A 25,041-nucleotide genomic window follows, 5' to 3' on the forward strand; every position below is an offset into this window, starting at 1 on the left:
TGAGAAATGAAAGTGACATTTTGTCAGCCTTCATGGAGGATGTAGTATATAGGCATTTTGTCAGCAGATAGGTATTTGGGTACTATAGCCTTTTTGTATTTTTTTTTTTAATCCTGAGAATTAGCAGTCCATTCCAGGACTAAACTTGCATGTTTGATATATAATATATATTAAGCAAATGTTATTCACAACACATTTGAAGTTATTACTGCTGAAAAGCAAATTAACCTTCAGGTTTTCTTTGTTTCTTCTCTGATGCTAGTAACTGAACCTAGGTCTGAGTATGCTAGGCATTGCTCTACCATTGAGCCACATTGCTGGCCCTACTTTCAGGGTTTGGTAGTGAGCTCAAGTTTACTGTATCAAGCATTCACAAACTTAAATGTCACTACTTTCCTCCTTAACTGTGTACTTGATTTTCTATCCAAACAGTTCTATTTTCTCTCTTCCCAGAATCCTCCAATGCAATCTTCCTATCCGGTTGAATTTCTGCCTTCCAATTGGCCCTGCAGTACCACTGATGAGAACAAAAAGGCAGAAGTAAACCTGGAGGCTGTCTTTCAAATAGTCGATGAGCTGCATTCTTCCCCTAAACTGGAGATGGTAAAGGTGGAGCCTGTGGAGCACCAGTGTCCGTCATCTCAGTCTAACAGAGGCCAGCACATCTTACCTAACGCCAACAGCAGCAACCCGTCTTCCACAAGTCAGGCCAGCCGGCTGGAGCCGCTTACTCCCGTGGGCGCAGATATCACGTCTTTTGTGGTTGGAACAGAACAAGCAATCACCTGCTCTCTACCACAGTCCCCTGAGTACATCTATACCATCCACACAGCTCAGCCTTTGGAAAACAGCACAGCACAGGAGTCCGCAACCATCCAGCAAACGCATGTCAAACTGAAGGAGCAGCTAAATCACAATCCATCCCCGTCCTCAGTAGTGTTTGTGCAGGAAGGGCTACCGTTCAGCACACAGCAGGTAAGGATACAAATAAGACCATTAACTAGGCTCACAGTACACAGTGCTTCTTGCTAAAGATGTTAGTCAAGAGTTTGTCTAGATGTTATTTGCATCATTTAATTTCAATTCACTGGTTTCCAAAGGGATTGTGTCATAATGGTTAAGAAAAAAAAAAAAATTAAGAGGAAGTTACTTTAACCCTAGCCATCCTCCCACTGTGGTATAGTCTGAAATGAACCTCTAGATAGGCAATCAGATTGATTGATTAGGGTCTAAATACTATTTGTAGCCTGGTGGCCCTTGCCTATATCCCAGCACTTAAGAGGTAGAAGTAGGAGGATTGCTGGGAGTTTGAGGACATGCTGAGCTATATAGTGAGTTCAAGGCCAGCCTGGACTATATAGATAGACCTCATCTCAAAAACAACTAAAATTAAAAAAGAAAATATATTTCCATGTTGGGTGTTCCTTGAGTTTTGTTCCGTCCCTTAATTTGGGTACACTAAAAGATATGTCCCACCGGTATAACTTCACCACCTAGACGACTGTTCTGCTTGACATAGACGATGACTTCCTTAGCTATCTGTAGGTGGAAGGGAGGATAAAATTGCGGGTCATTTCTTTCTTTTTAATATTATTTATTCATTTTATGTTATGTAAGAGTGTTTTGCCTGCATATGTGTTTCCTTGATATCCTTGGAAGTCAGGGGAACGTATCAGATCCCCTGGATCTGGAATTACAGATGGTTGTGAACCACCATGTGGGTGCTGGGAATTGAACTGGGTTCTCTGCAGCAGCAGCCAGTGCTCTTAACTGCAAAGCCATCTCCTCATCCCCAATTTCTTACTTTTTTATAACATCACAAAACTCTATTGATTTCACTGGGTTCAGATTTCTTATTAATCTTGCATTCCTAATCAATTAAACAAAAACTAGTTAATCAAAAGTACATCCAAAGTAACCCAGCCCTTGGGATGCTGAGGTTGGAGGAGAGCCACAAGTCCCAGGCCAGCCTGGGTGACAGTGTGATACTCACTCTTAAGAAGATAAGAAAAACCTGTAATTACTGTATACAATCAAGAAGTCATGTCGTCTGTAGCCCGTGCTGGCCAGGAATTCACATTTTAGCCAAGAATGACTTGGAACTCTGGATCTTCTACCCTCAGGTGTTAGGACAACAGGCGTGTGTCATCATCATACATGATTCATTTTGTTTGTTTGTTTAGATGGGTCTTACTATATGTAGTTCTTTTTAAAATACTTAAATGTATATAATATTCAAGTGTAAAGATTTTCATTTCTTTTCTCCCCTGCCTTTTTTTTTTTTTTTTTTTTTTGGTGGTGGTGGTAGTGGCAGTGTTAACTGGGATGGAATATAGGGCCTTGCCCATCTGGTCAAGCTATTGTATTTGGATATACTGAAAGATATACCCTGCTGATACAATTTTATACCTAAGCAAGGTAGCACTGGGTTATACCCCCATCCTTAATGTCTTTAGATTTCTATCAATTCATTGTCCTTATTGAGACTATTAAAATATGTACTAACGGGCTGGAGAGATGGCTCAGGGGTGTTTAAGAGCACTGGCTGCTCTTCCAGAGGTCCTGAGTTCAATTCCCAGCAATCACATGGTGGCTCACAACCATCTGTAATGCAATCTGGTGCCCTCTTCTGGCCTGCAGGGATATATGCAGGCAGAATACTGTATACATAATAAATAAAAATATACATAATAATTAAAAATATGTACTAAGATGATATAATTTAAGTAAAGATAGTCTCATATTTTAAATAAATGCCTGTAGAAATAAAAATTTTTAGTATCTTCATAGTTATGTGTACTACTGGGTTACATGTCTTACATTGAATATACACAGTGTTTTCTTTAATATGTTTGACTCTCATAGTTCTTTTTGAAAACTAAATTTTAACTTTTAGCTTTTTTTAATAATATAGTTATATTCTAAATAAAATTATAAAGAGCAGCATGGCAGAAGCTGGTTATTTTGACAAAGGGTTTTAACATTCCAAAGAACATTTTGGAATCAAAGAAATTCATTTATAAACAGGATGGATAGAGATTTTATAGAGAATGAAGCATATATAGTTTGAAACATATACAGAATATAAAATTAGTAAAATAGTGTCCATTCCCCAATGACACTATCCAGTAGGATCATGCCTATTTGTGACTATCCCAGGGTCATGAATTAGGAAGGGACATCAACTCAAACACACACTAAAGCAAAAAGACAGAGGTTTTCACCAAGTATGTTTAAAATGTCTTACTAGTGTAAGTCATAAAAAGCATCCAGACATGGTAAATCTTCCTTTACTCATCAGTAAGTATTTTAGTTTCATGTGCATTTCAGTGGCTTGAGTATGTGGAAAATGTACGTCTTACTGTTGAATATTTAGATAAGTCACCACAATCAAGGGTAATATTCTTTTTTTTTTTTTCCGTTTTTCGAGACAGGGTTTCTCTGTGTAGTTTTGCGCCTTTCCTGGAACTCACTTTGTAGACCAGGCTGGCCTCGAACTCACAGAGATCCGCCTGCCTCTGCCTCCCAAGTGCTGGGATTAAAGGCGTGCGCCACCACCGCCCAGCTTTTTTTTTTTTTTAAGATTTTATTTATTTATTATGTATACAATGTTCTGCCTGCATGTATGTCTGCAAACCAGAAGAGGGTGCCAGATCTCATTACAGATGATTGTGAACCACCATGTGGTTGCTGGGAATTGAACTCAGAACCTCTGGAAGAACAGCAAGTGCTCTTAACCACTGAGCCATGTCTCCAGCCCAGTAATATTCTTCATAAGCAGGAAAACATGTTTGCAGGATCCTGTTCCTATAATAGAACTTCATTGATAATGTATATTAACTTTTAGTAGATATTTGGGGTAAATATCAGAATAATAAGTGTGTTTCATGTTTTAGGTGGATAGCAATATAAAATGCCAGGCCAATCCACAGGAGAATGTCTTGCCTTCAGAACAAATGGGATTCCTTATTTCAGAGATGGGGCCTTCTAACAAGCCTACTAAAGACACAGGCTTATCCACTCCAGTCAGATACAGAGAGCGGAGAAGCAACTCACGAGGAAAGTCCCCTGGTAAGGATGAAGTAGTGTAAGCTCTAGAGTGTGTAGCTCTAAAATGCTAACACAGAACCTTGGTATGTAAGTCATAAATGAATGGTAATTAGTATGGATCTTTATTATTATAATTATGTCTCTCATGTTGCTGTTTTATATCATTGTAGTTTAAACTAGTTTTCTTAGTTACCTTTGTATGTATGTAATAGTTGTTTTCCTAATGGGCATATAAGAATTTGAGGTTTCGGGGTACTGGGGAGATGGCTTGACCAGTAAAAGCACTTACTGCTCAAGTGTGAGGATGTGAGTTCAACTCTCCATTACTCACATTTTAAAAAGCCAAGCATGTCTGCATGGTCCTGTAACCCTAGTGCTGACTGCTGGGGCTTACTGGCCACCAGCTGAGTTCCAGGTTCACAGAGAGACCCTGTCTGAAGAGAATGAGGTGGAGACTGATAGAGAAGGACACCTGAAGTCTTCTGGCCTCTGTGTGAATGCACACACATTCACCCCCACACCTCCACATATTCAAAATAAATGAAAGAATAGGAGCTTTCAAAATACTGTATATAGTAAAGAAAAGCAAAGAATTTTAGATTAACTTAGAACAGATGTGATGAGATGAAGGGTAATTTAATAATCATCTTCAGGTGCTAAAGATTTTATTTATTTTATTAACAAACACAGGGGATGTATTTAAATTGTGAAACAAGAATATTTGATAACATTAAAGATGCTACCTTGAGTACATTATAAATATACTTTAAAGAATGAGTCTGTATGCCGGACGGTGGTGGCGCACGCCTTTAATCCCAGCACTCGGGAGGCAGAGGCAGGCGGATCTCTGTGAGTTCGAGGCCAGCCTGGGCTACCAAGTGAGTTCCAGGAAAGGCGCAAAGCTACACAGAGAAACCCTGTCTCGAAAAACCAAAAAAAAAAAAAAAAAAAAAAAGAATGAGTCTGTATAAGTGCTATTGTTTTGGGACGTGTGGTTTAGAGGAGTCTAGTCATATATTGGACACTGGGACACTTGCAGGTGGTTCTTTGTTTGGAGATGGGGTCATCCCAGGCTGCCCTCAAACTGGAGCAGTGATTCTTTTGTATCCATCCTATTAATATGCAGACACATACCACCATACCCAGCTTTAATTTGCTTCTGGGTAATGAATTGAAAAACAATTGTATTTTTTAATTTAAAAATGTTTTTTTGATATCCAAATCAAGTCATTGTACTCTGAAGTGAACATTTTTTTCTCTTCTTTCTTTTTAGATAGGATCTTGCTAAGTAGTCCCAGCTGACATAGAACTCACTGTGTAGCCCAGGGTGGCTTTGAATTCATCCTCCTCCTGCCTCCTGAGTGTTGATTGTGGATATGCGCTGCTACATCTTGCTCACAGTAGCTAATGTAATATTCTCGAATTAGCCAGATACGGTGGCTCCCTCCTGTAGTAGCAGCACTTGGGAGGTTGACACAGGAGGACGGATGCTATTCTAGATGAAGGCCAGCCTGTGCTGCCGAGTGAAACCCAGCCGCCACACACAAAACGCAAGGCTAGGGGTGTAACTTGGTAGAACACTTGTCTAGATTAAACCACACCACTAAAAAACAAACAACAACAACAAAAACCCTCAAGTTAAATGCATGTCAGATGCCTGCAATACAGGCAAAAGTAATTAACCAAATTAGTCACTAACCTCTATCTTTAAATATTAAGAACTTCTCTGAGAATTTCTCTAAAAACTAGGATGAAGATAGTAGTGTCCAGGGTCTGTCGTGGTGGTACACACCACAATCCCTGCACTTGGGAGGCAGAAGCATTGTGAGTTCGAAGCCAGTCTGGATCAGACGAGACTCTCTCTCGAAACTCTGAAAGCCAACCAAGATGGTGCTCAGACTGACTAAGGCTGTCTTGTGAGTGAGCTTGCAGGATCATGTTTGGTTGAGGATATTTCCCCATCAAGATTGAGATTTCAATACTTGCAGAGAGGTAAAGCAATGGGATTAGCTGAGAAGGTCATCTCAAAGCAGAAGGACAAGAGCTAATTTTGATGTGCCTATTTTTATTGCCATAAAGCAAATTTGATGGAAGTACTGCCTTTTTTTTAGGGTTAGGAAACTACCATGTGCAAGGTCCTGACTTGCTTATTTTCCTCCATAGCCTCATCTGAAGTGGTTCTCAGGAAGGATTAAAGATTTTGTTTTTCTAAACAAACAAAACTTTAGTTTTGCTTCAACAATTAAACATCTGTCAATAGATTAGAGATTATATGGGCATTGTCCTTCCACACACATATCTTTTTCCAAAATCAGTATGTATTTTGTTATTGTCGTTTTGAGACAGCACCTTGCTATACATCCCGGGTTGGCCTGGAACTTCCTGTGTAGACCAGGCTGACTTGAGTCTGCTGCCTCTGGCTCCCAAGTCCTAGAAACATAGGTTCAACCTTGTCAGATTTTAATTACATAGTGGGTTACATAAGGCCATTTTCACGAAAGTATTTAATGTGCTTTGAACATATCCCCTCATACCCTGCTATCTTACCCTTTCTTTTCTTTTTTTTTTAAATTAAGGCAAGTTTATTGAGAAAAATAATAACATGAACACAAACTCCTTTCCATTTTAAAAATTCAGTGAAATAAGTATTAAGCTTTACATAACTTTTCTTGACGGAACAAAATTTTACTTTAAATCTTAATACTATACCTAATCTGCAAAGGCTTAATCCTTAAATGTGTCATATTATTTTTATTAAAATGTAATTGCATCATTTCTTTTTTCCAACTCCTCCTATGGCCTTTTCCTTCCATCTTTTCCCTTTGAAATTTCTGGCCTCCTTTTTAAAAATTGTTATTATTACAAACACACGCACACATGTGTAAATATATAAATACAACCTGCTGAGTCTTTTCAGTGCATGAACGTAATTTCAGGACTAGCCACTTGGTATTGGATAAGGGGCTCGTCTCTGAGGGAAGATTACTTCTGCTCTCAGCATCTCTTAGTTGTCTGTAGTTCTTTGTCTAAGCTGGGGTTCAGCCCTGGGAGATTCCCATCCATGCCTGTTGTTGCTCTTGTTTAGGGAGCCATATTATTGGGGTGTACTAGGTGAAGTTGCCCTATTAGTTCTAGGAAGACACAGTCTTGCAGAGGGTTTCCTAGTCCTCTGGCCCCTCCCCCACCTTTAGTTTTTCGAAACAGAGATTCTGTGTGTAGCTCTGGCTGTCCTGGAATTCACTCTGTAGACCAGACTGACCTCAAACTCAGAGGTCCATCTGCCTCTGCCCCAAGTGATGGATTAAAGGCGTGTGTCACCACCGCCTGGCCCTCTGGTTCTTAAAAATCTTTCTTCCTCTTCTTCGGAGGTATTCCTGAGCTTTAGGTACAGGAATTGTCTGTAGATGTATCCACTGGGGCTCGGCACCCCACAACCACTTGTTCTCTGCATTTTGACCAGTTGTGGTCTTTAATGGTCTCTATTCAGAGAGAAGCTTCTTTGCTAAGGGTTGGGAGCTACACTTCTTTGTGGATAAGGAGATAAGTATTTAGGAGGCAGTTAGGAATTATGCTGGTTTAGTAAACTAGCAGTAGTAGGTTCTCCTCCAAGATCCATGACCTCACCAGCCCTAGTTAGTTGGCAAGGTTCCCAGTACCAGACATGATTTCCTTGCTGTTGGTTATACAATTATACAGCTGTTGGTTACTGCCCAGATATGAGTGCTACTACTGCTGCTTTAGGGATGTCTTGCCTTGCTGGTCGTTGTTCATAGGCTCCACAGCTGGGTTCAACTATTGGTCGCTTCCCTCCCTTGGCAGCTGACATTAGCACCTTCTGGGACTATGAAGGTTAGTCCTCAGGTTCAGGTCAGATCCAGCTCAGATCCTCCAAGTCCTGTGTCCATAGTGTCTGATGTCTTCAGTGTAGGGCCTTACGGTTAACCTCTGGGAGGCCACCAAGGGCAACAGTAAGAGCTTGTATTGTTTGGGGAGTCTCTTGAACTCCCTGACAAGAACTTTAAAGGATTATTCTGCCTGTCACTGACTTCCTTCTGAACTCTTTGCAATCAGTCCCCATTTCCCTAGGCAGCTCTGTTCTCCTTTGGTGTCATATACGTATATGATTTATGTGTCCACATAAAATCTGGGACCCACAAATGAGAGAAAACATGGTATTTGTCTTTCTGAGACTGACTTAATTTGCTTAGTGTGGTTATCTCCCATTGCATCCATTTTCCTGGGAACAACATAACTTCATTCTATTTGGGGGCAGTATCGGGAATTGAACCTAGAGCATTATGCATGACAAGTTTGCACACTGCCACAGCTGTCCACCCATGCCCGAACTTTGTTCTTTTTCATGACTGAAAAAATTCTAACTATAAACCACATTTTCTTTACCCATTTTCAGTTGATAGACACCCAATCTAGTTTGTGTTCCTACCTCCTACTAAAATAGTTCTAAAAAGCTTGCAGATTATGCAGGGTCTGAACAGTCACATACTTTGGAGAAAGGCTTACTAATCCCTGGCATTTTCATCTTTTTAAAAACTGGCACATGTGCATTTGTACATAGTAGTTGGTTTCATAGTCTTAAAAAAGAAAAGATACTGCTTTCTTACCTTTGGTCATTCCAGTTGGGAGTTAAAGCAACCAGAGATCTCATTCAGATCATTTGAATCCTGAACAGTGTTTGCTGTCTGTCTGTCTTCTTCATTTTCTCCCTTTAGCCTAATGGCAACCTGTATTGAGATTGTTGTGAACGAGTGTGCTAGATTGGACTTAATGGGACTTGATTGGATCATTTCTCTAAATAAATTTTTTACTTTTTAAAACTTTGTGGTAAATATGTTCCTTATGGAGATTTGTTTGTGCATAAAGGGATTATTAAAGTAAGTGCTTGGTCAAAAAGAGATACTTGACAAAATTTGGATGCCCTTTCAAAGACCTTATTTTTAATTTTTTAAATTTTATCTTATGTGTTTGGGTGCTTTGCCTGCATGCATGTCTGTGTACCACTTTCATGCCTGATGCTTACGGAGGCCGAAAGAGGGTGTCCAATCTCCCTGGAACTGGAGTTACAGACGACTGTGAGCCACTATGTGGATGTCTGTGTGTGTTTGTCCATGAGTGCAGCGCCTGTGGAGGCCAGAAGAGGGCACTGGATCCCCTCAAACTAGAGTTATAGATGGGGGTTAGCCACCTGATGTGGGTGCTGACTCAGGTCCTGCGCAAGAGCTGTTGAACCATCTCTCTAGCCTCTGGCCCTTTGGGAAGTCACCTTCTGCTACCACTTCAAATTGGGATGCTGAGCAGTTGGATACATGACCCAAATAACAACCCTAGACAATAGTGTGCCAACGACAAGCAAAGAAATATTTCCATCCAGGCAGTAGCTGGTTGGTAGAATGCTTGCCTAACATGTATGAAGTCCTATAGATTTGTATAAACCAGGAATGGTGGTACGAATTTACAATTCCAGTACTCCAGAAGTGGGTGGAGGTAGGAGGATCAAGAGTTCAGCTATACAAAGCCCAGCTTGGATTAAATGAGACCCTGTCATAGTAGGAAAAAGAAGAAAAGAGTATTCCCTGTCTCTACTTGCATAGTGAGTGTCATTGCCCTGTCTCATCTCTTCTTTTAGGGATATGCTAAATGCAAGAAATAAGTCAACACAATGTGAATTTTGTTGGCCCGTTCCTCTGTGGGTGTGTGCTCATTTGTTCTGTGGTTTGCTTTCTAGGGCATCACAGGGAGTGATTTTTATACGATGTTTTTGTGTGGTTACATTTTCCGTTGCTGTGATGAACACCATCCCAAAAGCAACTTGGGGAGGAAAGGGTGTCTTTCTGCTGACAGTTGTAGTTCATCATGAAAGGAAGTAGGAACTCAGGCCGTAGAGGAGCACTGCTCACTGGCTTGCCCTCCTGGCTTGCCCGGTGCCACCACCCACAATGATGTGACCCTCTCACCTCAATCATTGATTTAAAAACTTCCCTACAGACTTGCCTTTAGGCAGTCTGATGGAGGCATTTTCTCAACTGATGTTCCTCTTCCCAGATCACTCTAGCATCAAGTTGATAAACACTAACCAGGACACATGAGTAGCAAAGTTCACAACATTCCAGCCTGCTGTATCCTAACCACCTGCTAGTGCTGTTGTTTTGTTTTGGATATTGGGTATTTAATTCAAGTATGCACATCCTATGCATAGGTTCTATCAGTGAATTATGCTGCCAGTCCACATATTTCAATTTGGATTGTATCAATACCCCACTTATAGATTCCAAATCCCATATTGGTATATAAATTAGACTACAGTAATCACATAAACAATCAGAATCATAACACCCCAAACAGAACCAAAGGCTCGAGTCCTAGCTCAGTGGTAGAGTCATTGGCTAGCATGCATTCTGGTTTGAATCCTCAACACCCCAAAACAGACAATCAAAAGTAGGAGTTGAACAATTTTTCCCTCCTGATAACCTGAGTCAAAGCTTCCCGGGGCTGATGTGACCGTGATGTCTTTCTACTAGCCCTCATGTGTAGCATGACCAAAGGGCTGGGGAGATGGTGGTCAGTGATGGGTTTGCTACTGAAGCTTGGGGACCTGGGTTCAGAGGCCTAGTACCCATGTAAAAACCTTGGTACAGCAGAATACACTTGTCATCAGTGCTGGAGAGACAAATCCAGGAAGATGACTGGAACTCCAGGTTCAGTGAGAGACCCTGCTCCAAAAATGAAATGGGAAATAATTAAGTAAAACATAAGGTGATGATCTGACCTCTGCACATATGCATACACATGTGTATACACACACACACACACACACACACACACACACACACACACACACACACACCCCAGAGATAGTTTCTCTCTTTCTACGTCAGCAAGCTGCTATAAATATTCCTTCATCATATGAACATAATTATCACATATGGTCACAGTTTTTTTTTTTAATTAGGACTTACTCATGGAGGACCAAGGTCTATAGCTTCAGCAGAGCTTGAAAACACAGCTATGAAGACTAGAGAGATGGCTTAGTGGTTAAGAGCACTGCCTGCTCTTCCAGAGGTCCTGAGTTCAATTCCCAGCACCCACATGGTGACTCACAACTGTCTATGGGATCTGATATGCAGATGTACATGCAGACAAATATTAGTATACGTTAAATGAATCTTTTTTTTTTTTTTTTTTTGGTTTTTCGAGATAGGGTTTCTCTGTGTAGCTTTGCGCCTTTCCTGGAACTCACTTGGTAGCCCAGGCTGGCCTCGAACTCACAGAGATCCACCTGGCTCTGCAGTGCTGGGATTAAAGGCGTGTGCCACCACCACCCGGCAAAATAAATAAATCTTAAATACAGCTGTGAGTAGCTTGCCTATTTAAAACATGGAAGCCAGACATGTTGGTTCATGCCTATAATCCTAGAACATAGGCGGTAGAAGTAGAAGGATCAAGAGTTCAAGGCCAGCCTTGCCTACATAGTGAGTTCAAGTCCAGCCTAGACTACATAGCCAAAAATAAATAAATTGAATAAATAAATAAAAATGACAACATGGGATAAAGGGGAAAAAATCAAAATTAGGAGGCAAATAGAAGTCTCTGCCATGCTGCCTAAGAGAAAATATTTAGAGTATAAAACTATAAATCTATATTCACAATACATGAAAACCCCTAAAACTAATCAAGAAAATACAACACAATAAAAAAATAAGTTTAATTTAGTGGGTCTGTCAAATGTAGCTCAGTTGGAAGAGTGCTTGTCCAGCACGCACAAAGCCCTGGGGTCAGTCCCCAGCACCACATGAACTAGGCATTAAGACACATACCTGTAACCCTAGCACTCAGGAGACAGAAGAATCAGAAGTTCAAGGTCATCCTCAGTACATAATGAGTCAAGGCCAGCCTGGGCTATGTGAGACTCTGCCTCAAAAAAAACTGTATGTGCTTCACAAGAAGAAAAATAACTTATTCAAAGTCTAGAAAAATGTTCAGAGCTGGGGATATATTTCAGTGGTAGATGGGTGACAAGGCCCTGGGTTCAGTCCATATCCCTGGTGCAGGGAGGGGAAGATGTTTAACCTCTCTGTTCATCAGAGAAATGCAAATTAAATCAAACCAATTTTCTTGTGCTAATCCAATCAGCAAAACTATAATTGGTAATAACCTCAAACTTCACAAAGACACGGGGGCAAAGGAACCTTGTATATACTGTAACTGGAATATAAATCTGTATATAAATTTCTATAATTTTTTTTTTTTTTGGTTTTTCGAGATGGGGTTTCTCTGTAGCTTTGGAGCCTGTCCTGGACTAGCTCTGTAGACCAGGCTGGCCTCGAACTCACAGAGATCCACCTGCCTCTGCCTTCCGAGTGCTGGGATTACAGGCTTGTGCCACCACCGCCTGGCTTTAATTTTTTTTTTTTAAGATAGGGTCTCACTGTGTAGCCTAGACTGCCCTAGGACTATGTAGCTCAGGCTGGCCTCAAACTTGTGACATTTCTTCTTTCTTGGCCTCCCAAGTGCTGAGATTACAGATATGAGCCACTACACCTGGCTCTATAGGTTTTGTTTTTTTAAGTTTTATTTGTGTGTGCCTGTGTGGATGTCTGTACACTGTGTATGTGCAGTGCCCACATAGGCCAGAAGAGGGCATCAGGTTCCCCGGGAACTGGAGTAACAGTGGGTTATGAGCCACCATGTGGGTTCTGGGAATCAAACCCTGGGTCCTCTGGAAGAGCAGTCAGTGCTCTTTACCACAGAGCCATCTCTCCAGCCCCTTTATAGCTATTTAACAGACAATTTACGATTATTCAGTTGTAAACAACTAAAACGTTGATGCCCTTGGACTCAAGAATGGTACTCCTGATGGAAATGTGCTATTTTAGAAGGTACTCAAAAGAAGCCGCTGTAGTTGTCAATAATAACAACACCGCAGACAAACAGTAACACCCAACCAAAAAGCTAGGTAACACATTGATGTAATGAAATACTGCATAGTCATTCAAGAAATGGTTCCTGCTGGGAGTGGAAAGATGGCTCAGTGGTTAGGAGCACTGGCTGCTCTTCCAGAGGTCCCAAGTTCGGTTCCCAGCAACGGCATAGTGGCTCACAACCATCTGTAATGAGATCTGGTGTCCTCTTCTGGCCTGCAGGTGTACATACAGACAAAGCACTCATACATAAATAAATAAATCTTTAAAAAAAGAAAGGAAAGAAGAATGAAACAATGCCTGCGATGCTGTGACTGGAAAGATAATTAAGCATTAAGTGTTCCTAGTGTGCTAAGTGAATGGGCAAGTTGCTGTACAATGCTCCCTTTCTAGAGGCGAAGAAAGATAAATGTATGTCATATAATTATAGAAAAGGCAGCTGGGCAGTGGTGGTGCCTTCAATCCCGGTTAGGGAGGCAGAGGCAGGCAGATCTCTGTGAGTTTGAGGCCAGCCTGGTCTACTGAGAGAGTTCCAGGACAGCCAAGGTTACACAGAGAAACGCTGTCTGGAAAAACCAAAATAATAATAATAGCTATTATTATTATTATTGAAAAGTCTGGCAGTATATGATGAAACTGATATATGTGCTGATACCTCTGAGAAAATAGAATTGAAGGATATGAGGATATTTTTATCTTCTCAGCTTTAGTGTATATGTGTGCATGCACACGAATGCATGTATGTGATTATGGGAAACTTTTACCATTTCTTTTTTCTATAGTTTTATTATATACTTGAATTTTTCCACTTATATGTGTGTAGGTGTGCATGCCAAGAGAACAACTTGTGGAAGACAGGTTTCTCCTTTCACACCTGAGTCATCTTGCTGGCCTACATTTTTCTATAGAACTTTGAAACTGGACAGAAAAGTATTTTAAATACAGAAAGAGGGACTGAAAGATGTCTGGGGGTTAAGAGCACTTCCTAGCCGGGCAGCCAGGCGGTGGTGGCGCACACCTTTAATCCCAGCACTCGGGAGGCAGAGGCAGGCGGATCTCTGTGAGTTCGAGGCCAGCCTGGTCTACAAAGCGAGTTCCAGGAAAGGCGCAAAGCTGCACAGAGAAACCCTGTCTCGAAAAACCAAAAACTCTAAGGCAGAGCACTTCCTGCTCTTCTAGAGAACCTGAATTCAGTTCCCAGCACCTACACAGGTCAGGTCACAGCCACCAGGAACTCCAGCTCTAGGGAGCCCTGATGTCCTCTGCCCTCCAGACACACACATACATACATACATACAACCAAAATATCTTTTTTTAAAAAGATTTATTTATTTATTACATATACAATGTTCTGCCTTCATGTATTCCTGCAGGCCAGAAGAGGGCATCAGATTTCACTATAGATAGTTGTGAGCCACCATGTGGTTGCTGGGAATTGAACTCAGGACCTCTGAAGGGCCAGCCAGTGCTCTTAACCTCTGAGCCATCTCTCCAGCCTGTGAACTTATTGTTTTTTTTTTTTTTTTCTTTTTGAGACAGGGTTTCTCTGTGTAGCTTTGTGCCTTTCCTGGATTTCGCTCTGTAGATCAAGCTGGCCTCGAACTCACAAAGATCCTCCTGCCTCTGCCTCCCAAGTGCTGGGATTAAAGGTGTGCGCCACACTGCCTGGCCCAAAATATCTTTTTAAAGACCCAAGAGTTAAAAGCTTGGTGGCACAGTCCTGCAATCCCAGCCATTTAGGAGGCTAGGACAGAAGGAACCAAAATTCTAGTTCTGCCTATTGCAACAACAAATTGAAGAGCAGCTTAGACAACCTGTGAGGCTTTGTCTCAGAATAACAAACTAATAATAACAAGGGCTGGAGATACTGTGGAAAGCCCTAGGTTCAATCCCTAGTACTTAAAAAAAAAATCCCCCAAATAAAACCAATAGTTTAAATTTCAGATATTAAACTGAGTTTTATGGCTTAGATATTATTGGCTCAAGTTTGTCCTTTACCACAAGTGTCTTTTCAAGATTTTTGAGAATTTCTAGATCTCATAGTGGCTTCTTCACTGGTGTTTGCTTAATTTCAGACTCGTGCCTGCTCTGCCTTCCAGAACTATATCTAGTCCATGCTGCATCAGTCACAGAACTGGGGTCCCTTCCTTTGATGCCTCTCCTCCAGGCTTTTTCATTCTAGGAATCTGAATGCAGAGCTTGCTTTCTGCAAATTGGGAGAGATAGAAAGGGATATATTTGAAATACTGCAAAGAATTTGGAGTGGGATGATAACCCTCTCTCCTATTCATTTTTGTTGTTTTTGTTTTATTTTTGAAAGAGTCTCTTTATGTAGCCCTGGCTGTGCTAGAACTCACTATGTAGACCACAGAGAGCCTTCTGCCTCTGTCTCCTCAGTAGTGGGATTAAACCCATGTACCACTACACCTGGCTTTCTTATTCGTGTGAGTGTATTTATTTATTTCAGTCTTGAGGAGGCAGGGTCTCATGCAGCACAAACTGGCCCCTACCTCTCTCTGTAGCTAAAGATTATCTTTAAACTCTTTCTCAATTAAAATGTTTTAAAAACCTATCTATGGATGTGTCTGTGTGTGTGCCGAAGGGTCTGCACACTGACGCAGATGCCTGGGAGACCAGAGACAAGGGTGCCCTGGGAACCGTAGTTACTGGCAGTTGTGAGCTGCCCAATGTGGGTGCTGAAAATCGAATTCAGGTCCTCAGGAAAAGCAATCCACAGTCTGACTATCTTGTCACCAGTCCCTGCCTTAAACTTTTCTTTTCTTTTCTTTTCTTTTTTTTTTTTTTTTCCGAGACAAGATTTCTCTGTGTAGCCCTGGCTGTCCTGGAACTCACTTTGTAGACAAGGCTGGCTTCAAACTCACAGAGATCCGCCTGCCTCTGCTTCCTGAGTGCTGGGATTAAAGGCATGCACCATCACACCTGGCCCTACTCTTTTTTTTTTTAATGATTTTTTATTTATTCTATGTGCTTGGTGTTTTGTCTGCGTGTATGTCTGTGTGAGGGTATTGGGTCCCCTGGAACTGGAGTTACAGACAGTTGTAAGCTGCCACGTGGGTGCTGGGAATTGAACCCAGGTCCTCTGGAAGAGCAGCCCGTGCTCTTAACCACTGAGCCATCTCTTCAGCTTAAACTCTTATCCTCCTACTTCCACTGCCTGCTCACTTGATTGCTAGGCTTTATTGCTATGCCCAGCTTCCATCTCTCATTTGAAAAGGACTTAGACCACTTCACCAGTTGTCACTTAGGTATCACTGGTCTTTATGTCCCTTCACTGTGTTACACTCTCCTTGCAGAATCATCAGACCCTCTCTGGTCTTTCTCTCCTCTCCCCTCAGGCCCAAATCCTATCACCCTTGGACAGAAGTGCTGAGGTAGGGCATCTTTTTCTGATACGCTGAAGCCTCGTCCTCCCTAACCTAAACAGCCATCAAGCTGCTTCCTCACAAAGACAGTCACTCCCTAATAGGACCTCTGGTACCTGCTGTTAAAATATTTTCCTCCCTTCCAGTCCATATTTCCTCCCTTCCAATCCTATAAGTGTAAATGATAAATAATTAGCGTTATCTTTATTAACTCTTGCCCTTGGCTTTTTCTAAGTAAAGCCTTATCCCTTGGCTAACGGTGGTAAGAGATGTCTTAATTAGCCCTGATTTCCTGCAGTGGAAAGTATGAGCTGTGAAATGGTAGCATCATTGTGACACCTAATCATACTTTTATTTTATCAGGAGAGGGGAGTGAATGATTTATAATAATAAAAAATAATAAACTAGGACCTCCCTGCTGAAGAGTTAGACTTTATAATTAAGACATAAGCAGAAGTATAATTTATGATGTTGCAAATTTTTCTTCTCTGAGGGAATTAGCCAATCAGTTTATCCATTTAAATATGAATATAGAGTTGGGTTGTGATTACACATGCTTGTAAGAACTTGAGGGGTAGAAGCAGCAGGATGAAGAGTTCAAGGACATTGTCAGCTAAGCAGTGAGTTCAAGGCCAGCCTATTTAAAATGAACAAAAACATAAATAAACCAAGTAACTGGCTTAGCATGGTGACTAGTTAGTAGTGGATACCCAGTACACGATGGCTCCAGGATTTTAATAAGAATTACTGCTCTTTTTACAGTAGTTGTCTTCACTGCTTTTCTACTGCTCTGGGGAAACATGATGACCAAAAGCAGCTTGGGGAGGAAAGGGTTATTTATCTTTCTTATCCTGAATCACAGTCCATTGAAGGAAGCCAAGGCAGAACCTCAAGCGGACAGGAGCTGATGCTAAGGCCGTGGAGGAGTGCTGCTTGCTCACTTGCTCATCATGGCTTGCTCAACCTCCTTCCCTTCCTCATTCCTCCCCTCCCCTCCCTCCCTCCCCCTCTCTCTCCCTCCCTTTCTTATTATTAATTAATTTATTTTTGTGAGACCAGTTTTCCCTGTGTAGCCTTAGCTGTCCTAAAACTCACTGTGCAGACCAGGCTATCCTCAAACTCACAGGGATCCCCCTGCCTCTGCCTCCTAAGTGCTGGGATTAAAGGTGTTCACCACCACCACTCTCAACCTGCTTTTTTACAGAATCCAGGACCACCAGCCCAGGGGTGGCACTACCCACAGTGGACTGGATCCTCCTCCATCAATCACTAATTCAGAAAATGCTCTAGAGGCTTGCCTGTCTGCAGTCTGATTTTATGGAGGCATTTTCTCAGTTGAGGTTCCCTCCTCTAGATGACTTTAGCTTGTGTCAAGTTGACATAGAACTAGCCAGGACAGTAGTTAGTAATCTGTTAATCACCACCAATTAGTTTTAATTTATTTTTAACTATACTCTATTTTATATATAACAATATTTTATTTTTAGAAATATGGTCTCATGTATCCTAGTGTAGTCTTAGCCTTGGAAGACACTGTGTAGTGAAGGTTGACCTTGAACTTGGATCCTACTGGATGACAAGTGTGCACCACCATGTGCCATTTATTCAGTGCTGGGATAGAATCCCAGGCTTTGCGCATGCTAGGCAAACACTTGACCACTGTGCTGCCACAGGCAGTAGAGGAAAACGTTAATCTCTCCACCAGTGTATCCGTCAGCTTCCCTCTCGTGTGCTCCTCCACGCTCCTTCCAGCTGCGCTCACACGCCCTGCCATGTGTGTTACAGTAAAAGGCCGGTCCTTGCATCTGTGGGTGGAATCCCATCCCTTATGTATGCTCACAGACACTCTCGTGCGCTTCAGTAATCACATCTAATCGATGTGCCATTGCAGGTCGTAGGTCAGAAAACCTCCCTTCAGCCAGATGTGGCACAAGCTTGTAGTCCCAGCTCCCCAAGAGGCAGAGGGAGAAGTTGGGATAGTTTTTGTACTTCTGCTTGATTGAAACTGGAACTTTCCAGATTTATGATGACTGTCACATCGCCAAATACAGTAGGTAGTCCCCAACCCCTACTTTCCTCAACATGGACATTTGGACAGATTGCTTCAACCTTAATGAGACACTTATCTAGCTTCTAACATCATCCTTTCCTGGTTTTCTTTCAAAACCACTAGCCACTTTCTATACTTAATTCAGAGGAGATGTCAACCATTTTTATTGTTTTATCATCTTTATAGTAGTGGTTCGTAAATTTGTATCTGAAGTTTGAATCTTCTCTGAACTTCAGACTTACATATCCTATTGTCTGGTCTATACCTTTAGATTTATTTGTTTATTATTTGTGTGTGTGTGTGTGTGTGTGTGTGTGTGTGTGTGTGTGTGTGTGTGTGCCTGCATGTGTTTTTTACACTGCATGTGTTTTTTACACTGTGTGAGTGCAGGTGCCCACGGAGGCAAGAAAAGGGCATTAGATCCCCTAGAACTGGAGTTACAGGCAGTTGGTAGCTGCCCAACATTGGCACAGGGACCCAAACCCAGGCTCTCATCAAAAGCAGTATGGCTTAACCGCTGAGCCATTTCTCCAGTTCCCTATTCTATATCTTTGGATATGTGCAATTTGTGTTCAAACTTAACATATTTTGTCCTCTCTCCAGTTTGACGTATCTATAAGTGTAGTTTTCTAGTCATATAGAAATCTTGACGTCTCTGCTGACTGCTTTCTCTCTCACACATCCAGACCATTAGCAATTCCTGTCCACTCACTGTGGGTTAGGATACAGAACTGACCATTTCTACCACCCTCTGAGTGGTTACTACAGCCCGAGTACTCCATCCTCTTGTCTAGGTGACTTTAATGGCTTCTTCATTCATCTTCCCGCTTCACTGTTACAACAGCAATCAACGATCCTCAGAAAACATTGTTCAGGGCAAGGGGTATAGCTCAGTGTAGAGTACTTGCTTAGGATGTACAAGGCCCTGCTCTCAATTCCCAGTACTAGAAAAAGATTTTAAGTACATTTTTTGTTCAAATTTCTCTAGTAGTCTTCCATCACATTTTTAATAAAGTCTAAAAAAAAATCCTTAATGTGGGCTACAAGATTTTGAATGATTTAGCCTCTGGCAACTGTTGTGAGTTCATCTCCTACGACCTTCCTCATCTGGTCCAGACTCAGCAGCCATGTGTCTCGTCTTTGGGCACATGAAGCATCTCCCTGTCTCTGTACTTGTTCTCTCGGAATGGAATGCTCTTTGTATGGCTGTCACGTGCTCTATTCCTTCATTTCATTCCCTTCGCTGCTCAGAAAAACCTCCTGACTATATCTTGCCTTTCTTTACTCATTCTTATTATTATTTGGTTTTCTTTTATGGTTCTTGTCTCTACTTAACATTTTCTATTATTTCCTCCACTTCTAAAAGCTAATTCATTAAAGAAAGATCTATTTTTATTTTTGCAGTATCCGTAGGACCTAGAACATTACTATGGCATCCCATGTTTGTTGAGTGAATAAGAGAAAACTATTTTTCTCCATCTTTTAGAGTGTATATATTATATCTTATAATATATGTGTATATATATGCTAACTGTATTTACACTGTTTTGCCAGCATTACCAGCATCCATCTCTAAAACTCTTCCTCTTGTAAAACTAAAACTCTATGCACCAGCCCTGTCAACCTCTATTCCACTTTTGTTTTGTAAAATGATTTTTATGTTTCTTTTTTTATTTTGTGCAGGATGGGGTGTGGGTACAGCATGACAGTGTTTGTGTGGAAGAGTTGGTTCTCTTTCCACCACGTGGGTTCAAGGATGGGGCTGGGATTGTCAAGCTTGCAGACAAAACCCTTAACCCTGTACTGCCTTACTAGCCTGCTGGCTACCCTCTGTCTGGGTCTGCTCTTAACTAGTTCTGGCTTATTTTTGTCTTTGTTTTTAATGAATATTTTAAAAATTACATTTTAATTTTGTGTGCATGTATGTGCAGTGGTGGGGTGGGGTGCCGCAGTTCATGTGTTATCTCCTTTTACCCTAGGGGGGCCGGGGATTGAACTCAGGTTCAGTCCTGATGGCAGATGCGTTTTATGGCTGAGCCATCTGGCAGGCCTTGTGTCCAGGGTTAAACCCAGGGCCTTGCACATGCCAGGAAGTGATTACTATATCACTGAGTCATAGCCCAGTGACTTTCTCTCTTTAGGGGCAATATTTAGTCATGAAGAGGTAAGGGATAATAGTTGAGGAGTCAGATCACTTCTGAGGACTCTTTTACTAAGTGCCTGGCACTGTTAGGTGCAGTGGGGACACACAAGGACCAGCCCCCACAGTCCATTCTGTTGAAATAAGAACCGTATGTGTCGTGTGTTAGGGGTGGAGCCCAAAGGTTTTGGCTCCTCTACTATTAAGGAAACAGTGAGCACAGAAAGAAGAGGAAAGAAAAGGCAGGTATGGTGATGTCCACCCAGCTGCATTACCAGCAGAGGCTCCGGAATGCAAGGTCGCCTCAAAACAAGGGGTCTGGAGAGATGGCTCAGCACTTAAGAGCAAGACTGCCGGGCCGGGCAGTGGTGGCACACGCCTTTAATCCCAGCACTCGGGAGGCAGAGGCAGGTGGATCTCTGTGAGTTCGAGGCCAGCCTGGTCTACAGAGTGAGTTCCAGGACAGGCACCAAAACTACACGGAGAAACCCTGTCTCTAAAAAAAACCCCCAATAGATAGATAGATAGATAGATAGATAGATAGATAGATAGATAGATAGACAGACAGAGAGCATGGCTGCCTTTGCAGAGGACCTAAGTTTGGCCCCAGCATCCATGTGTCATAGCTCACAGCCATCTCTACCGCCAGCTCCAGGGATCTAAACCCTTCTGGACTTCTGGACTCCACAGGCCCCTCCACCTATGTGCACATGTCCGCACCGAGACACATAGTTCAAACAGTAAAGCTCTGACACAGCAACACCACACACAGAATATTGTATATCTTCCTGAGGCGAGGCACACCTATAGGAACACATTTTATTTCTGTGTCACTGAAAACTGAGATAGGTGTAGATGGGAATTTTGTACTTTTGAGTTATTTCCTATTTCCCTCTTTGTTTGTGTTTTGGTCTGGAGTCATTTCTACTTAATAGGAACAGATGTCTTTTAAAGGTAAAAATGACAACTGAGCCCCTTTAAAGCATATAGTGTTCTCACGATGATGGACAGGCTCTACTCCGGTCCAGTCCCAGAGCATCTTCAGCACTCTCAGAGAAAGCCCAGTGTTTACTAAGAAGGGTTTTGTTTTGTGTTGGACAGTTCTGCTTTTCTCTTGCTCGGCTCATCTATCTTTGGCCCCTATGAATTTACCTAAGAGGATATTTCACGTAAATGCAGTCACACAACGCGGGGCCTTTGTGTCTGCTTTGTCACAGGTCTAGCGGAAGCTCACGAAAGTTCACCCAGCTGCACTCACCTTTATGCGCTGAGCTATCTCACCACTGCCCACCTCCTTTTTCCTTTTATTTTTGAGACAGGGTTTCTCTGTGTAGCCCTGGCTGTCCTGGAGCTCACTCTGTAGACCAGGCTGGCCTTGAACTCAGAGATCCTCCTGCCTTTGCCTCCTAGGTGCTGGGATTTTTAGTAACTAGGCATGTACAACTGTGCCTGGCTCCTAGTTTAATCTTATTTTGAAGCCTAGTTACTAAAAATAGGTTTGTTGCTGTTGTTCAGTCTGTTTGCCCACGAGAGATCTATAGTTCCTTTAATGGTTTCTACCTTTATCATTAGCAAGATTTCCTAGTCAGTTTTCAAAGTAGGTTCCAAATGGATCTGTTCATATCTCAAAATCAATTGGTTTCTCTGTCTCTTTATCGTGTGTGTGTGTGTGTGTGTGTGTGTGTGTGTGTGTGTGTGTGTGTGTGTGTTTGAGTTAGGATTGTGCAGTAGCCCTGGCTGGCCTAGAATACATTATATAGACTAAGCTTGCTTCAAACTTGTGGCAGTCTCTTGCCTCTGCCTCCTAGGTGGTAAGATTACAGGCCTGTGGGAAGGGGGGGCACCATATCTCAAAATCTCATTTTAATATTTTCCATTAGCATATGCCTTGTTTTTGTCCTGATGTGGAGCTGAAGTGTTTAGAAAATGATCATAATTGTTACTCCTACATCTTTTGGTCAGCTTTCAGAAATCCTGAAGCCTAGGTTGCATTCCATGCCAATTAAATGAAAATATCTGGAGGAGGGAGCCCCAGGCATTGGTTTTTTTGAAGACTGCCAAATGATTCCAGTGTGTAACAAGATGGAAACCACTGGCCTTCCTTACTAGCCATGAAATAGCTTAGTTATCACCTCCAGTTATCAACTTACTTGTTAGGGTTAAGTGGATGACTTATAATAGTGAATAATGTATTAATCAACTTTAAAAATATCTGCATGTTATATAAGGGTATCATAGTCATCACTGTAAAAAAAAAAAAAAGTCCTGAACTCGTATTTGAACTGACAGCTTTTACCACTTTCAACTCCTGATGAATCACGTTGTCTCTTGATCCGTCAGGGTATGCCTTTTCCCTTACCTTACAGTTCAGGGGCGTTGTGTGTGTGCGCACGTGTGCATGCGTGTGTGTGTGTGTGTGTGTGTGTGTGTGTGCAAGAGTTCAGTTGTGTTAGTCTACAACTCACCGTCCTGTCCTTGCGACATAAATGAAGCGAAGTTTTGTTTGTATGTGGATATTTCATCTGAATTCCTTTTTAAACTTTTAGGTTTTATTGTTTGTTTGTTTTGAGACGGGATCTATCTCAGTGTAGCCTATGGTACATGAGCCTCTCTAAGTAGCTAAGGCTGGCTTTGAACTCCCAACCCTCCTGCTTCCACCTCCCAAGTGCTGAGGTTACAGGCATGTGCCACCATATCTGGCTGTCCCTTTTAAATATGTAATAAAAGGCAATATTTTAAACTTGGTGGATCTGACTCGATGAGTGTGCTCTAAAGAGTGATAAAATGTCCTAAAATCGGGACTTCAGTGAAGAAGTGTAATTTATCTACGTGCACAGATTATCTATAGACAACTTGTCCTCTTTGTGTGAAGACTTGTCTGTAGAAGTCTGTCCCTGAGAGGCTGAGAGTGAGTAAACAATCCTTTCTTTCTAGATCTTCATCTGCTGGTGGACGTGGCCTGCAAGCAGGAGCACTTTCCAAAGGAGGAAGAGTTAAAAGAGTGAGACGGCGTGGACGGCAAGTGTGGCATTGTGCACTAGCCGGGCTGGAGGCACACTAGTCTTGCACATGACACACTGTTGGGATTTTTTCAGTTCTGTTAAGGAAAAAAAAAAGTATTTTTTGTTTTGTTAATTGAGATTTTGTTAAATTGAAAATTGGGAGTTTGGTATTTACTACAGCTGTTCAGTTCAGATTGCGTACCTTGACAAACTGTTTAAACATCCAGTGCCCCCCCCCTTTTTTTTTTTTTTGCTGCCCAGATTCCTTTCAAATGAAAAGAGTCCTGGCCTTCAAGAAGCGTCTCAGCTGTGCCGTGTTGGTGGCCCTGGAGCCACGGTGTGTGTGCTGAGCTGGGAAGCCCTTTTGAACTGTTGTCAGCAATTTCAAGTCTGTCTCAAGTCACAGTGTGGTCCTTCAGGGAAGATGGTGTGATAAACAAAGACATGTGAGGTCACCAGTATCGCAAGTCCAAGCGGGTCAGGAATCCAGGGAGGACGTTCTGGAAAAAGCTCATTTTCTAAGTGATTAACAAGAACTTCTCTTGTTTCTGAACCCCACGTCCTGTCTCAGGAGCAAGGCATCTGGACTTGGCCCGTCCATCACACTAACAGCCTCTGGTTCTTTAATAATAATGGGAGCGTTTTTCCATTTTCTTGTCTTTCCTTAATTTGAATGATAAATTATCATAAATAGTAAGAAAGTTTTGTTAATATCACTTACATAAATGTCTTCTAAAGAAAATATTTAATTTGTTTAATTATATTTATAAATGCTGATAGATTTTAAAGTTTTAAAACTTTGTATTTTTATTAACATTGCAGAATAGAAGGATTAAAGGGTACATGTGTAATTTTATTTTTGAAGGGTAAATACAATATGTGAACAGAAACACTGAGGTATAACACTGTTTAGATTTTTACATTCAGCAAGTATAAATTCTTACCTGCAGAAGGTATTGTGTGCAAATTTTAGGGGGGATCGCTTCATTGTCATTTACCAGAAGCTATGCTTTAATTTTTAAGAAGCAATTTATATTTGATACATTAAATGGCTTAAGCTTCTGGGAGACCTTTGGATAGTTGAGTAGACTATTATCATTTTTTTCTTTCCCCTGTAGGACTGTACATTTGATTACTAGGATTGTGTGACTTTTGAAGGGGAAGAGGGACATTTTGGATGTCCAATTTCTGTAGTTCATCCATGTCTACCAAATGACAGCAAGAACTTTTCTGATTTGAGGTATTTTAAGGTGACTAGAATGTTCTTGTTGAATCTACCTCAATTTTCCTAATAAGGGCTGCAGAAACAAAAGGAAAGCCTGAATTTAAAGCTAGTGAAAAAGAAACAGCACTTAATAATGGCGTAAGCACTGTATTAGCCGTTCCTTGCGTGGCACTGTGCCTTCCCAGTGATATCAGACCTAGACATGTTACAGAGCTCTAGCTGTTTTGGAAAGGGTAAGCTCTGTATTGCTCTACA

General features: G+C 41.6%; 1 protein-coding gene across 1 annotated transcript in view; it reads left to right on the forward strand.

Annotated features, from left to right (window-relative positions):
* The window catches only part of Hsf5 (heat shock transcription factor 5), a 46,504-nt gene extending 22,697 nt beyond the window's left edge, over positions 1-23,807 (forward strand). Inside the window, exons 4-6 of the mRNA XM_059271476.1 lie at positions 454-975; positions 3,897-4,071; positions 23,494-23,807. Coding sequence (XP_059127459.1) covers positions 454-975; positions 3,897-4,071; positions 23,494-23,564 — 768 coding nt within the window. The 3' untranslated portion in view covers positions 23,565-23,807. The remainder of the gene's footprint in view (positions 1-453; positions 976-3,896; positions 4,072-23,493) is intronic.
* The last annotated feature ends 1,234 nt before the right edge of the window (positions 23,808-25,041 follow it).

The sequence above is a fragment of the Peromyscus eremicus genome, chromosome 8a (assembly GCF_949786415.1).
Source record: "Peromyscus eremicus chromosome 8a, PerEre_H2_v1, whole genome shotgun sequence".
Lineage (NCBI taxonomy): Eukaryota > Metazoa > Chordata > Mammalia > Rodentia > Cricetidae > Peromyscus > Peromyscus eremicus.